The 15,862-nt window shown below is 42.6% G+C and overlaps 1 protein-coding gene across 5 annotated transcripts in view; it reads left to right on the top strand.

The window, feature by feature from the left end:
- The window catches only part of MAP3K13 (mitogen-activated protein kinase kinase kinase 13), a 202,362-nt gene that overhangs the window by 140,698 nt on the left and 45,802 nt on the right, over positions 1–15,862 (top strand). For all 5 annotated transcript variants that reach the window (XM_062210828.1, XM_062210836.1, XM_062210847.1 and 2 more), the window contains 2 exons: positions 2,452–3,011; positions 15,010–15,193. In XM_062210828.1, coding sequence (XP_062066812.1) covers positions 2,537–3,011; positions 15,010–15,193 — 659 coding nt within the window. In that variant the 5' untranslated portion in view covers positions 2,452–2,536. The remainder of the gene's footprint in view (positions 1–2,451; positions 3,012–15,009; positions 15,194–15,862) is intronic.

Below are 15,862 nucleotides of genomic sequence, written 5' to 3' on the forward strand. Positions count from 1 at the left end.
CAGAACTGGCACCCCAATCAGGACTAGAACTCAGAGTGCCGGCGCCATAGGCGAAGGATTAGCCTAATGAGCAGCTGCGGCCTGTAAGGTCTTAAAGGGAAAGAACCCATGTGCCATTCATTAATGCTTAATGTATTATATAGCATATAATAGGAGCTCAGAAATTTTTGAAAGAATGAATTAGAGGGGCCAGCACTGTGGCGTAGCAGGTAAAGCCACTGCCTGCAGTGCGAGCAACACACATGGGCGCAGGTTCGGGTCCCGGCTACTCCACTTCCGATCCAGCTCTCTGCTATGGCCGGGGTAGGCAGTAGAAGATGGCCCAAGTCCTTGGGCCCTGCACCCACGTGGGAGACCCGGAAGAAGCTCCTGGCTCCTGGCTTTAGATCAGCTCAGCTCTGGCTACTGCAACCATTTGGAGAGTGAACCAGCCGATGGAAGACCTCTCTCTCTGCCTCTCCTTCTCTCTCTGTGTAACTGACTTTCAAGAAAGAAAGAAAGAGAGTTCAGAGGATAGGATAAACAAGTTATGAATGGGATATGGCAAAGAAAACAAGAGTTAACATTTGGTTCTCAGCCGGCGCCGCGGCTCACTAGGCTAATCCTCCGCCTTGCGGCGCCGGCACACCGGGTTCTAGTCCCGGTCCGGGCACCGGATTCTGTCCCGGTTGCCCCTCTTCCAAGCCAGCTCTCTGCTATGGCCAGGGAGTGCAGTGGAGAATGTTCCAAGTGCTTGGGCCCTGCACCCCATGGGAGACCAGGAGAAGCACCTGGCTCCTGCCTTTGGATCGGTGCGGTGCGCCGGCCGCGGCGGCCATTGGAGGGTGAACCAACGGCAAAGGAAGACCTTTCTCTCTGTCTCTCTCTCTCACTGTCCACTCTGCCTGTCAAAAAATAAAAAAATAAATTAAAAAAAAAGAAAGTAAATACCTAATAACACACCTTGAATGAACTTAAAATTGACTTTGCATGAGCTGGTGAATCTCAGAACTACAAGATGAGCTTTATTTTCAGAGATTAGGTGGCCCCAAGGAAATAGAGGAAATAGTGGTAATAGATCAGAAGCAAAGGACAAACATGGGTGGGTGTTGTGCACAGTGGATTTAACTACTACTTGGGATGCCCGCGTCCCATATCAAAGTGTCCGATTCAAGTTCCAGCAACTCTGCGCTTCCTGAAAGGCAGTAGATGATGGCCCAGGTACCTCCGGGGTTTGTGCCACCCACACGGAGTTCCTGGCTTCTGGCTTTGTCCTGGCCTAGCACCAGCTATTGAAAGCATTTTGAGTTATGAACTAGTAGATGAGAGATTCTCTCTCTTTGTGTGTGTGTCTCAGTCACTCTTTCAAATAAAAATAAATAAATCTTAAGAAAAAAAAAAAAAAAAAAGAACAAACTTAAAGAGCTGGTGCTTGGTTGTTTTGCCCAGAGTTGGTGCAGTACACAACAACAAATTCTGCAACTCAGGAGTTTGTCTTGTGATATATACAAGACAATTATCTACAGGAGTTAATGAATGCTTTAGGAAGTGAAACAATGGATAAAGCATTAAAACCAAGATAAAAGATGAGTAGCAACTTATAATAATACAAGATGTGATTTTTAGTAAAAATATGTGTATCATATCATAACAACTTCATTTTGCTTCTGGAAAGAGGAATAATTTTTTTCTGATTAAAAGTGTGATAGATGGGGCCTGCCCTGTGGCACAGTAGGTAAAGCCACCATCTGCAGGGCTGCATCTCATATGGGCACTGGTTTGAGTCCCGGCTGCTCCCCTTCTGATCCAGCTCCCTGCTGATGTGACTGGGAAAGCAGTGGAGGATGGCCCAAGTCCTTGGGTCCCTGCAGCCAACGTGGGAGACCCAGAGGAAGCTCCAGACTCCTGGCTTTGGATTGACCTAGCTCCAGCCTTTGTGGCCATTTGGGGAGTAAACTACAGCTCTCTCTGCCTTTGCCTCTCTGTAACTCTGCCTTTCAAATAAATAAATAATTCTTAAAAAAAAAAAAAGAATGAAGAGGAACAACTGTGCTTAAAAAAAAAGTATAACAGATATTGATATAAAATGCATGGAATACCTTGAAAATCACAACCATATAAATCGCTCCCAAATCTAGCACCTAAAGTTAAACGCTGTTAATTCTTTGTATGCATCCTTCTAGACTTTTTTCTTTTACAGTGTGTTTGTGTGTATTTAACAATTTTTAAGTTAATATTCTATATATTGTTGTAACTTACCTTTTAAATATGATTATGTCATGAATGTTTTCTGATGCTACTAGCTACTCTCGTACAACATACTTTTTCCCTGCTGCACAGAATTCCATCATGTGGAATAAACCACAGTTTAACTAATCCTCATTGTTGCACCCCCTTTATTTTCTAAACAGAAGTATAATAGTGTGGATCTAAAGAAAGGACGATCTCATGTCTTCCCCCTTGATTCCTCAGGTTTTGGAGCCCTCTCTTCCATCAGAACTGTTTCCTGCAAATCCTCTGAGTGTCATCTCAGGACCTCGGTCACACTCATGGCACGATGGCCAGCCCTCAGGAGCACCTGAGCTGCTCCTCTTCTCCACATTTATCCTTGAGTGAAAACAAAACCTTCAGTGGATTACAAGATGAGCTCACAGCCATGGGGAACCACTCTGCACCCAGGCTGCTCGAGGACCAGCAGGAAAAGGGGGTGGTGCAAACAGAGCTCATGGAGAGCATGAGCAGCCCCGTCACTACCGCTGTGTTGACCAGCATAAGCGAGGATTCCAGGGACCAGTTTGAGAACAGTGTTCTTCAGCTGAGGGAACAAGATGAACAAGACGTGGCTGTGTCTCAGGGGAATGGCCACACTGTGGATGGAGAGAGCACGAGCGGAACAGAAGACGTCAAGATTCAGTTCAGCAGGTCGGGCAGTGGCAGTGGTGGCTTTCTTGAAGGACTCTTTGGTTGCTTGAGGCCTGTGTGGAACATCATTGGGAAGGCATATTCCACTGATTACAAATTGCAGCAGCAAGGTAAGCCACAGTGTGGACTAGGAAGATATTTCTTGGATGATCACACCATCACCACTGCTGCCATTACTTCTGTGACAATTAACTAGAAAAAAATTTTTTTTCTTTTTTTTCTTTTTTTTTTTTATTTTTGACAGGCAGAGTGGACAGTGAGAGAGAGACAGAGAGAAAGGTCTTCCTTTTGCCGTTGGTTCACCCTCCAATGGCCGCCGCGGTAGCGCACTACGGCCGGCGTACCGCGCTGTTCCGATGGCAGGAGCCAGGTGCTTCTCCTGGTCTCCCATGGGGTGCAGGGCCAAAGCACTTGGGTCATCCTCCACTGCACTCCCTGGCCACAGCAGAGAGCTGGCCTGGAAGAGGGGCAACCGGGACAGGATCGGTGCCCCGACCGGGACCAGAACCCGGTGTGCCGGTGCCGCAAGGCGGAGGATTAGCCTGTTGAGCCACGGCGCCGGTCAACTAGAAAAATTTTTACCTGCATGTAGGTAAATTAAAGAAGTAGGCCAGGGACTGGCGTTGTGGCATAGTGGTTGGGCTGCTGTCTACAATGCTAGCATCCCATATAGGCACTGGTTTGAGTCCAGGCTGCTCCACTTCCAATCTAGCTCCCTGCTAATGTTCCAAGTAAGGCAGTAGAAAATGGCCCAACTGCTTGGGCCCTTGCCACCCATGTAGGAGACCTGAATGGAGTTCCCAGTACCTAGCTTCAACCTGGACCAGCCCTAGCCATTGAGGCCATCTGTGAAGTAGACCAGCAGATGGAAGATTGATCTCTCTCTTTTCTCTGTGTCACTCTGCCTTTCAAGTAAATAAATAAATAAATAAATAATAAAATAAAATAAAATAAGGAGGCCAAAGGAATGTCATGTTCTTGGATCCAGGTGCAGCAGGGCTGATTTCTTCTGAGGCCTCTCATTGGTTTGTAGTTGGCTGCCTTCTCCCCCTGTCTTCACACAGTCACTCTCTGCATGGGTCTGTGTCCTAACCTCTGTTTATGAGCATAGCAGTCATATTGGCTTAGGGCCCATCCCAAAGCCCTTGTTTTAGCTTAGTCACTGCTCTAAAACACTATCTCCAAATGAAGTCACATTCTGAGTTGCTGGGTGAGAGAAATGCAAGATTAAGGCACCAGCAGGTGGTAAAGGCCTTCTTTCTGCTCCCTACTTAGAAGGCAGGAGGGCAAAAAGAAAAGGCATGAGGTTCCTTTGCATGACGGAGATCCCATCTTTTGTAGTCACCTGGTCTGGTGGTGTCCAAAGTAGAATACATACAAGAAAATTCATGGGGCCGTAAGAATAAAATATTAGAGCTTCTGTTTATTTTATTTCATCCTGTAAAATTTCTACTTTCATACATTTTTCAGATGCATTTGATATTTCAATATAATTGCGCAGATATATAATTTATAAGTAAATCATGTAGATGATGTTTAAATTTTTTTATACACCACCAAAAAAGTCTGATGGCCACTGGCCTAATTCAAAACCAGAGGCCACATGGCAATTCCCCTGAAGATAACAAGGCTGCAGTAGTAGGTTGCAATGAAAAGGAATTACTTTATTGTAGTCAAGGCATAGAAGACACATTTTGAGGAAATGAAATAGCTTGAAAGATGTTATTTCTATATCCCACAACTTTTTAAAAGTAAGTTTTTAAATGTCATCATTCTGTATGTAACAGACTCATATATTACAATTCAAATGCTATGCTTTTGAAGTAAAGAGAACACATGGCCCCAGTGTTCTTTTTTTAAAAAGTTGTATTTGTTTATTAATTTGAAAGGCAGAGTAACAAAGAGGGAGAGAGAAAGAGAGCCAGAGAGAGAAAGACAAAGCAAAAGAGAGAGAGAGCACTCATGTGCACAGAGAGATCTTCTATCCTCTGTTTCCCCAAATGGCCACAACAGTCAGAGCTGGGCCAGGCCAAAGCCTGGAGCTAGGAATTCCATCCAGGTCTCCCACATGGGTGGCAGGGACCCCAGTACTTGGGACATCATCTACTGCCTTCTGACAGTAACAGGAAGCTGGATTGAAAGTGAAGCTGCTGGGACTTAAACCAGAACTCTGTCTAATATGGGATGCCAGCATCACAAGCCATCGCTTCAGCTGGGTGCCACAGACCTACTATTCTTTATGACCTCACTTTTATTCTTTAAAAGAACATTTTTCTGATTATAAAAGTAATATATGTATGAAATTTGGAAAATATAGCAACCTTCCAAAAAAATCTGATCCCTAGTTTCCTGAGAATTGCCACCATTCGTGTTGTTAGGCTGTATTAGTGTATTTAGGGTGTGTGTGTATGTGTGTGTGTTGCATGTGCATACTTCTAAAATAATTAAGTCACACTATATATAACACTTGTTCATTCATATTGTAAACATTTTCCAAATCTTAAATATAATTCTTTTTTAAAAAATATTTTATTTATTTATTATTTGAGAGGTAGAGTTACAGACAGTGAGAAAGAGATCCAAAGCCAGGAGCCAGGAGCTTCTTCCAGGTCTCCTACGTGAGTACAGTGGCCCAAGCACTTGGGCCATCTTCCAGCCATCTTCCACTGCTTTTCCAGACCATAGCAGAGAGTGGGATCAGAAGGGAAGCAGCCAGGACTAGAACTGACGCCCATATGGGATGCCCGTGCTGCAGACAGAGGATTAAACCTACTGTGTCACAGTGACAGCCCCTTAAATATAATTCTTTAACATCATTGTTAATGATTATTTAATATTAAATTGTATGAATGCACCCATACCTATTTAAACAATCACCTATCATTTAATACTTGTTTACATTTTTGGTGACTGTAATCCACATTTAAAGGAACATAGAATTTCTTTACTTCTGCACATACTTTGTTTAGTTCTTAAGACAAATTCCTAGAAGAGAAATAGTTGGGCTCAAAAGACTTTTTTTTTTTTTTTTTTTTTTTGATAGGCAGAGTGGATAGTGAGAGAGAGAGAGAGAGAGAGAAAGGTCTTCCTTTTTGCCGTTGGTTCACCCTCCAATGGCCGCTGCGGCCGACGCATCTTGCTGACCCAAAGCCAGGAGCCAGGTGCTTCTCCTGGTCTCCCATGCGGGTGCAGGGCCCAAGCACTTGGGCCATCCTCCACTGCACTCCCGGGCCATAGCAGAGAGCTGGCCTGGAAGAGGGGCAACCGAGATAGAACCCGGTGTGCCGGCGCCACAAGGCGGAGGATTAGCCTATTAAGCCACGGCACCAGCCAAGACTTTTCTTTTTAAAGAATTTGTTAATTGGGGCTTCAAACAACTTATTCCTTTTTATTTTTTTTAAGGATTTTGTTTATTTATTTGAGAAGCACAGTCAGAAGCAGAGAGAAGTCTTCCATCTGCTGGTTCACTCTCCACATGACCACAATGGCTGGAGCTGAGCCAGTCCAAAGCCAGGAACCAGGAGCTTCCTCAGGGTCTCCCACATGGTAGCAGGGGCCCAAGCACTTGGACCATATTCCATTGCTTTCCCAGGCTGTTAGCAAGGAGCTGGATCAGAAAATGGAGCAGCTAGGACTCGAATCAGGACCCATATGAGATGCCAGCACTGCAGGTGGAGGCTTAACCTACTACGCCACAGTGCTCGCCCCTAAAAGACTTGTTTTTAAGACTGTTGATAAATATGTTTGTAGCCTTATGTCAGTTATTGTTTTTATTAATTCTCTCATCAAAAAATTCTAGAAGGGAAAAATATGGACCAAAATTAGGTTAGGTTATTTTATAACTGGATTTCAATCCCTTCCTTAAAAGTGTATTCATCTCTTTTAGTCAAAACTGTTGACAGCTTTCCCATAACAGCCAGTCAGCATCAGTCACCATAAATTACGTTTCTTATGCAATCTATTTTTCCCATTTCAGAAACACTTTCTCTTAAACCAAACGCCTCCTTCTTCCTTTGCACTCATTCTCCATAAACTTATTGAGATTTACTGGTCTGTCGATTCCAGGTACTTCTCAGGGTTGCTTGGCCGTCCGTTCCTGCTCTTTGCAAAAATTCTCGGCCAGTCCCAGGTTTTATGTGTGTGTATCTACCTGTCTTGTGATCTCTCTCTTTCATCCATATTCCAATATCTTGTATATGCAACCCTCAGTGTCCCTCCCTGATTTCAAGGAAACTAAAACTTGTCTCTGTGACACAAAGGTTGAAGATTCCTATATCAACCAGTATTATTATTTTTTAAATTGTGAATAAAGATAAAACAAAGAGGAAAATCAAAATCATTTGTCATCCTACAACCCAGAGATAACTGTTCTTAATTTATTGTATTTTTTAAAGTTCTCAGGGCCAGTGCTATGGCATAGTAGGTTAAGTCTCTGCGGCACCAGCATCCCATGTTGGCACCAGTTTTGAGTCCCAGCAGCTCCACTTCCAATCCAGCTCCCTTCTAAATGGCCTGGGAAAGCAGTGGAAGATGGCCCAAAATGTTTAGGCCCCTGCACCCATGTGGGAGACCCAGAAGAAACTCTTGGTTCCTGGTTTCAAATTGGCTTAGCTCTGGCCATTACAGCCATTTGGGGAGTGAACTAGCAGATGGAAGACCTCTCTCTCTGTCTCTCCTTCTCTCTGTAACTCTGCCTCTCAGATAAATAAATAAATCTTTAAAAAAAAAAAAGTTCCCATGTTCTCTTATAAGACACAAAACCTAATTTGTCTATGTGCTTATGTGATAAACCGCATTTGATTTTTAGGCTCCCCACTCGCCCAGTCTCATACTTAATTTAGTGATAATTTGGAGATCTTGGAGTTCAAATACATCATTGGGATTCAGACTCACAAGAAGTTCAACAGACACATCCGAGATGTCTGCTAAAAATGAACCTTTAAAATGCTTTTACTGTTCCACAAACTTGTATTTAATTTGTCTCCCAGCTGATTATGTGGCTTTCAGAGAGGCTTACAGAAGCAGGCCTAGTCAGCTTAAAATTCTTTCAAAAGTATAGCAGGTGTCTACCTCTTTTGATGGATTACAGTGTACTGCCTATTGAGGGCTGATGTTGCTATGGTACAGAAAAGAGATTTGCTAGCCAGAAACTTAGTGTTTTCCTTGTCAGCTCTGGGATCAGGAGCTAATCTTTAATCCTGCATCTAACAGACTTGTCCCTACATTTGGTACTTAGGAGAAAATTTCACTACTTTTTTTTAATGTTTAATAATGTCTTAATCTCCCTTTTAGTATGAGATCCAATTAAGGCAGTTTGTGTAATTGAAATCTTTTATTGCCAAATAGTTTCCAGTCTCAAAGCTAGTAACTGTCATAGCCATGTCTGAATAAACAAAGGAGAACTGCTGCCTTGAAGTGGGTGGACATGTGGCTTTTTCTTAGTCCTAGGGATCGTGGTGGGTGTTGGAATGAAGACGGTAGTCATAGTGATGAATCAAAGAGATGAGAAGCTGGGAAGAGTACCAACGGGGACCAAAAAAAAAAGCAGCAAGAAGTCTAGGACTCACCCTGGAGAGAGTGTGGATAGTCCTCTATCATTATGAGGTTAATTATCTCACTCAATGAAATCTAGGCTGCAATTTTGTACATCCTTATCCCTACTTCCTTTCTTCTGCCGTTTTCCCATTCCTTGGCTCCCCACTAGATGTTGACAGGGACTTTGAGATGGGACAAAAAAGACTGAATTCACACCAATCAGTTTTATTTCTGGTAATTAGTTCTAGTAAAAAGATTGATAGGGACAAGGCAGTAATATCACTTTATTTTACATTGAATTACCAATGCTATCCCCTTTATTTTCCCAATGATAGTTAAGACTTGGCTGAATACAGCTCAGTAGCATAAGACTTGGCTGAATACAGCTCAGTAGCATAGGCCCGAGTGACAATTGGTAGAGGAAATTTTTCTTCTTCTTCTTTCTCTTTTTTTTTTTTTTTTTTAAGTTTTATTTATTTAGGGGCCAGTGCTGTGGCATAGCAGCCTGGCTACTCCACTTCCAATCCAGCTCTCTGATATGGCCTGGGAAAACAGTGGAAGATGGCCTTAGTGCTTGGGCCCCTGCACCAATATGGGAGATCCAGAGGAAGCTCCTGGCTCCTGGCTTCCGATCGGCCCATCTCCAGCCGTTTCAGCCATTTGTCAGGGAGGGGACAAGCCAGCTGATGGAAGACACCCCTCTGCCTCTGCCTCTGCCTCTCTGTGACGCTGTCTTTTAATTAAATAAATAAATTTTTTTAAAGATTTTATTTATTTATTTGAGAAGTAGAATTACAGAGAGGGGGAAAGACAGAGAGAAAGGCCTTCCATCCACTGGTTCACTCCCCAAATAGCCTCAACAGCCAGAGCTGGGCCAATCCAAAGCCAGGAACCAGGAGCTTCCTCCAGGTCTCCCACTGGGGTGCAGGAGCTGAAGCACTTGGGCCATCTTCTACTGCTTTCCCAGGCCATAGCAGAGAGCTAGATCAGAAGAGGAACAGCCAGGACACAAACTGGAGCCCATATGGAATGCTGGCACCACAGGCGAAAGCTTATCCTACTACACCACAGCACTGGCCCCAAATAAATCTTGAAAAAAATTATTTTATTTTTTTGAAAGAACCGTTTAAGAGAAGAGAGAAGGAGAGACAGAGAGATCGCATATCTTCTAGTTCCCTCCCCAAATGACTGAAACAGCCCGGGCTGGGCCAGACAGAAGCCAGGAGCCAGGAGCTTCTTCTAGGTCTCCCACATGGGTGCAGGAACCCAAGCACTTGGGCCCTCCTCTGCTGCTTTCCCAGGCACATTAGCAGGGAGCTGGATCAGAAGTGGAACAGCCGAGACTTGAACTAGCACCCATAAAGGATGCAGGCCGAGGTTTTAACCTGTTGTTCCATAGCACCGGCCCCAAGAATTTTATTCTTTATTAATAATATCCTGAACACTTAGTATTTGAGTGCCATATGTATTTGTCATTTGTATTTTAATAATTTATTTCTCATTTTATGAAAATACTAATAGGAATTATTTCTTAAAAAAATTATGTTGGGACAGACGCTGTGGCATAGTGGGTAAAGCAGCCTCCTGCAGTGCCAGCATCCCATATGGGCACCAGTTCAAGTCCCAGTTTCTCCACTTCCAATCCAGCTCTCTACTGTGGCTTGGAAAAGCAGTGGAAGGTGGCCCAAGTCCTTGGGCCCCTGCACCTGCATGGGAGAACTGGAAGAAGCTCCTTGCTCCTGGCATTGGATAGGTGCAGCTTCGGCCATTGTGGCCAACTGAGGAGTGAACCAGAGGATGGAAGAGCTCTCTCTCTGCCTCTACCTCTTCTTCTCTCTCTCTCTGTGTAACTCTGACTTTCAAATAAATCTTCTAAAAAACAAACAAAAAATGATAAATTACAATGTAAGCACCAAAAAGCAATATGAAAAGAAAGCATTACTGAGTAAATTATTTTGGAATCACTACTAAATAGCTGTATGGAAAAATTAACTTATATCTATCTTCACATCATACCTCAAAATAAACTCCAGGAGGCCGGTGCTGTTGTGTAAAAGGTAAACCCACCACCTTCAATGCCTACATCCTGTATGGGTGCCGGTTCTAGCCCACCTGCTCCACTTCCAATCCAGCTCTCTGCTATGGCCTGGGAAAGCACTAGAAGATGACCCAAGTCCTTGGGCCTCTGCACCCATGTAGGGAGACCCAGAAGAAGCTCCTAGCTTCTAGCTTTGGATTGGCCCAGCTCCGGCCATTGCGGCCGTTTGGAAATGAAAGGCTTCTCTGTCTCTCTCTGCCTCTGTTTCTGTAGCTCTGCCTTTGAAGTAAATAAATAAATCTTTAAAAAAATAAACTCCAGATGGATGTAAAGATTAAATTTTTAAAAATCAGCTATAGATACCTGATAGAAGATAGGCTAGTCAGTGGAAGAAAGTACAAAGGAAATGACGTACAGCTACATGAGGAGCCTTCAAAAAGTTCATGGAAAATTCATAGTATGAAAAAACTATGCATGGTCTTAAATTTTTGCACAAAAACAAATTTCATCTCTTAATTCCATTTTCCCACAAACTGTTTGAAATAGCCTCATATTAAATATTTTGTTAAAAAATAAAATTGAAAGGCAAAGGCTTACAAAACTATTCTCTTCATCTGAATCAAGACATACATAGAGAGCTCCTTTGAGTTTATAAAAACTTCAAGACCCTAATAGATAAATGAGCAAAAGGGTTTTGACAATTCATACAAAGCACATGTGAGTATGAAACAAATGTGGAGGAAATATTCTACATCACGGGTAATTAAACTAGCATAAACTTATAGACCACTATCCCTAATTAGCTTACAACCGGGACCGGCACTGTGGCGCAGTGGGTTGTCACCCCGGCCTGAAGCACTGACATCCTATGTGGGCACTGGTTCGAGACCCAGCTGCTCCTCTTCCAGCCTAGCTCTCTGCTATGGCCTGGGAAAGCAGAAGAAGATGGCCCAAGTCATTGGGCCCGTGCACCAGTGTGGGAGACCTGGAAGAAGCTCCTGGCTCCTGGCTTCGGATCGGCGCAACTCCAGCCATTGCATCCAACTGGGGAGTGAACCAGCAGATGGATGGAAGACACCTCTCTCTCTCTCTCTATCTCTCTCTCTCTGCCTCTGCCTCTCTTCTCTCTGTAACTGTGACTTTCAAATAAATAAATAAACCTTAAAAAAAAAAAAAAGTCTCTCCCCTTCTGACTATAACCCTGCCTCTCAAATAGATAAATCTAAAAAAAGAAAAAAAAACCACACAAGCTTACAGCCAAAAAAAAAAAAGTCACTGATCACATTCTCTATTGGCAACGTTGTGAAAGCAACATATTCAGACATTGCCACTGTCTAGCAAAATGCTTTTGGGTAGCAATTCAGAATGTATGTACCAGAGCCTGGAAACTACTCCTTAACCTAGGGATTGATGCTGAGGAAATAATATAAAAAAACAGTGTCAAATTTAAACTAACAAAACAAAAGATAGAATCACTTAAGCACACACAGAAAAGGCAAGAGAGTATAATAAACAGCTGCTGAAACTTTTAAGACTGTGGCTATCTGAAGAACACATATTAACAGGGGTGGGAAACCTCTTGCCCATGGACCGTGTTAAGGGTAACAAAGTCATTTGGTCTGGTGTTGCCAAGGCAACCACAGTGGGGACCTGAATTTCAATAAATCTATAGCAGGTTAATTTTTAAATTGATAGTTTTGTATGGCCAATAAGTGATGGAAAAAGTGAGAGAAAAGATTCCCCAGCCCTGGTCAATAACACATGAAAAAAGAAAAATTACTTATCACATGCAGCTTTTACACAGCTGTAAACAAGGCTGAAAGCTAGAAGGGAAGTGACAAGTAGAGATGGAATTTAAGATAAAATATGTTTTTCTGATTTTTATAATCTTTTTTAAGCTTCTAATATGTAATAGTAAATAAAGATTGAGTCAATAGGGAAAAAGTCACCCAAACGTTGGCCTAATTTTAGAGTGACATGACTTTTGTAAGGTTATTCAACATATATTGTCCTGTTATGTTCTTGCGCCAGAATCCTGTAATAGTACTTTATTCAGCCCCCAAAATGGTCGAAATGCTGTGTTCATTTCTTCCCTGGAAGCCTTTTGAGGAAGATTCCCTTACAGTAGGCCATCAACATCTGCCTACTGTGTGTGCTGCATAGGATTGTGGGGATGAGGATGGGATATCATGGGCCTCTTGATACTTGCTGTAAAAACTGAAGATACTGAAAACAGTGAAGCCTTAACTCACTGTTTCCTCCCAGATCTCACCTGGTATTACTTGGTTTTTTGGTGATTTCATATGTGTGAGCTATTTGTAGTTTGGACAGATGTAACTTTCTATAGCATTTGTTCAATTTCAATAGAGCAGAAACCGACAGTATTGCTTGTATCAGGATAATAGGTCAAATGCCCATCCCATAACCACCCTATTTTTTTTTCTCTATGTAATATATGTCATTATATTTGTGTCTTTAAAAGTTTATTTCATTCTTATGTATTTGAAAAAGCAGTGGAGAGAGAGAAAGAGATCTCCTATCCACTGGTTCATTTCCCAAATGCCTGCAACAGCTGGGGCTAGGCCAGGTTGAAGTCAGGAGCTAGGAACTTCATCCAAGTCTCCCATGTGGGTGGCAGGGACCCAAGTACTTGAGCCATCACCTGCTGCCTCCCAGGGTGCACATTAGCAGGAAGCTAAATTGGAAGTGCAGATGGGACTCCATCCCAGGCACTCAGTTGTGGGTTGTGAGCAACCCGAGTGGCAGCTTAACCCACTGCATTACGATGCCTTCCCTTTTCTTCTTCTTTTTTATAATTTATTTATTTTTATTTATTTGAAAGGGAGAGATGTATTAGTTATATTCTGAAGGTTAAAGGTTAGCTATTGTAATGATAAATTTCATTTTATTAAGAACCTACAGAACTTATTTCCTCTTGAGGTAGAGAAAATTAGAGAATAGGAAAATGTACTTCTAGATACTGACAAATGTTTTCTACTCTTGCTTCATCCATGCTGTAGCGAATGGGTTGATTTGCTTTCAACACCAGAATTTCTTCAAAGCGAACTCAACACTACTTTGTTCTATGTTCTGCAGACAGTGGCCTTTTAGTGATCTGACAAGAATCTCACATAACCTTTAATACCGTTATCTTCCTCCTTACTCCTCAGGGCTCTGAGCTCTTTGATGTTCATTTCTTCCCTGTGACAGTGTCCTAGTAAAAGGGGACCAGGAGAATGATCAAAGGAGTCTTTTTTTTTTTTTTTTTTAGTGTTCATAAGGTTAAAAAGCACACATTGATTGAATTTTTGAAGTGTTTTGTTTGAAATAGTATTTTATTTATTATAAAAGTAACTAACATAGGCTTGTGATTAAAAAACTGTTTTACACAGAAAAGGAATATAATGTGAAACTACAACAATACCACCACTTAGAAATAAAAATTTTTGATGCAAAAAAAAGCAAGCTCTAAGGAAAATAGAAATGTGAAAATGTTGCATTTGTGTTAGCAGATTGTGACCAATGGCCCTTGGTTAGTCTGTGAGCGGCAATGTGGTCCGGCAGACAAAGCACCGTCCCTGAAATCATCTAATTCTGGGGTTGTGGGCCCAGTTCTGCCACTTCCCAGCTCTCTGATTTGGAGAAATCTACTTAATTACCTGATTCCTTAGTTTTCTCATATTTAAAAACCTATAATAAGACAAGTCTAGTAGGACTATTTTTTATTATTATTATTATTTTTTGACAGGCAGAGTGGACAGTGAGAGAGAGAGAGACAGAGAGAAAGGTCTTCCTTTTTGCCGTTGGTTCACCCTCCAATGGCCGCCGCGGCCGACGCATTGTGCTGATCCGAAGGCAGGAGCCAGGTGCTTCTCCTGGTCTCCCATGGGGTGCAGGGCCCAAGAACTTGGGCCATCCTCCACCGCACTCCCTGGCCACAGCAGAGAGCTGGCCTGGAAGAGGGGCAACCGGGACAGGATCGGTGCCCCGACTGGGACTAGAACCCGGTGTGCCGGCGCCGCAAGGCGGAGGATTAGCCTAGTGAGCCGCGGCGCCAGCCTAGTAGGACTATTATAAAGATTAAACATATGATATATGTAGAGCACTATGCTAGTGTCTGATGTATAGTAAGTATTCAATACAAGGTAAGTACTAAGATAAGAAGAACGCGTAATTAGGCTCTTAGGAAAGAATCATTGGGGTGTGGAAACAGGTGAATTGACTGAACACGCATGCTTAACTGAGAAGATGGGGCTGCAGGACTGTCGGGATAGGTTTTGTTTGGAGGAGAGTATACTGGAGATTTCTGATCTGCTTGACTTCAGTGGTTAAAAGTCAATAGAATTGGATCTGTGTGAATATATGATTGTATGCCATACCAGGGCCCACAGAAAGGTTCTACTTTTTGGTAGGAGACAGGGGCTAGAGATCACTCTTGGTGACAGTGACATGAGTGCCTTCAGAATGGCCTCATAAAATAGTTCCTCAGCAAATTCTGAGATTCCTTCAAGTTGATTTCTTGCTTGTGTGCCTAGATACTTGGGAAGTGCCATTTGAGGAGATCTCAGAGCTGCAGTGGCTGGGCAGTGGAGCCCAAGGAGCTGTCTTCTTGGGCAAGTTTCGAGCAGAAGAGGTGGCCATCAAGAAAGTGAGAGAGCAGAATGAGACAGATATCAAGCACCTGAGGAAGCTGAAGCACCCCAACATCATCGCATTCAAGTAGGTGAAGGCTTTTTCTTCTTTTTAAGAAATAGAGAATTTCTTTCTCCCAATATATTACACATAAGCACCTGCTTTGAAAGATGTTTCAAAAACACTCCATAGCACTATGCTAGGTGCTTCAAGAGGGTACCAAAGGGCCATTAAAACTGAGTCATGTCCATAAGCATCTTATACTGTAGTAGTTTATTTTGCCAGAGCACATGTTGCTTAGAAAGAACTCGGCCACTCAGCTTTCTGAATCTAATGATAATAGTTATGATAATCGTAAGTTATACATTATAGTCATTTCTCAAGGTGACTGTTTCCAAGAGTATGTGAATATTTCTTTGTAGTCTAGATTATCATTTTCATATCCACTGGGATCCCTAACAGGAGGAAGAGGGTCAAAGGTAAACTTGTAGAAGTCACCGAACTTGGAAATGCTGAGCTCTAAATATTCTATTTGAACCTTCCCCTTGACTTTCTTCCCTTGCCAGCCTTTACATACTGTCATAGACTTGAACAAATGAATGGCTAAGTGACTGTAGCACAGGGAGGGTGAAGAGTAGGAAAAGCAGCCTTTAGGTAAGATGATAGTTTAGAAATGGAGGCTCTTGGTATACCTGATACTCGGAAAGTAGTGTGACCAATGAGGCTACCAATGAGTAGAAATAAAATAACTTACAG

The sequence above is a fragment of the Lepus europaeus genome, chromosome 2, assembly GCF_033115175.1.
Source record: "Lepus europaeus isolate LE1 chromosome 2, mLepTim1.pri, whole genome shotgun sequence".
Taxonomy (NCBI): Eukaryota; Metazoa; Chordata; class Mammalia; order Lagomorpha; family Leporidae; genus Lepus; species Lepus europaeus.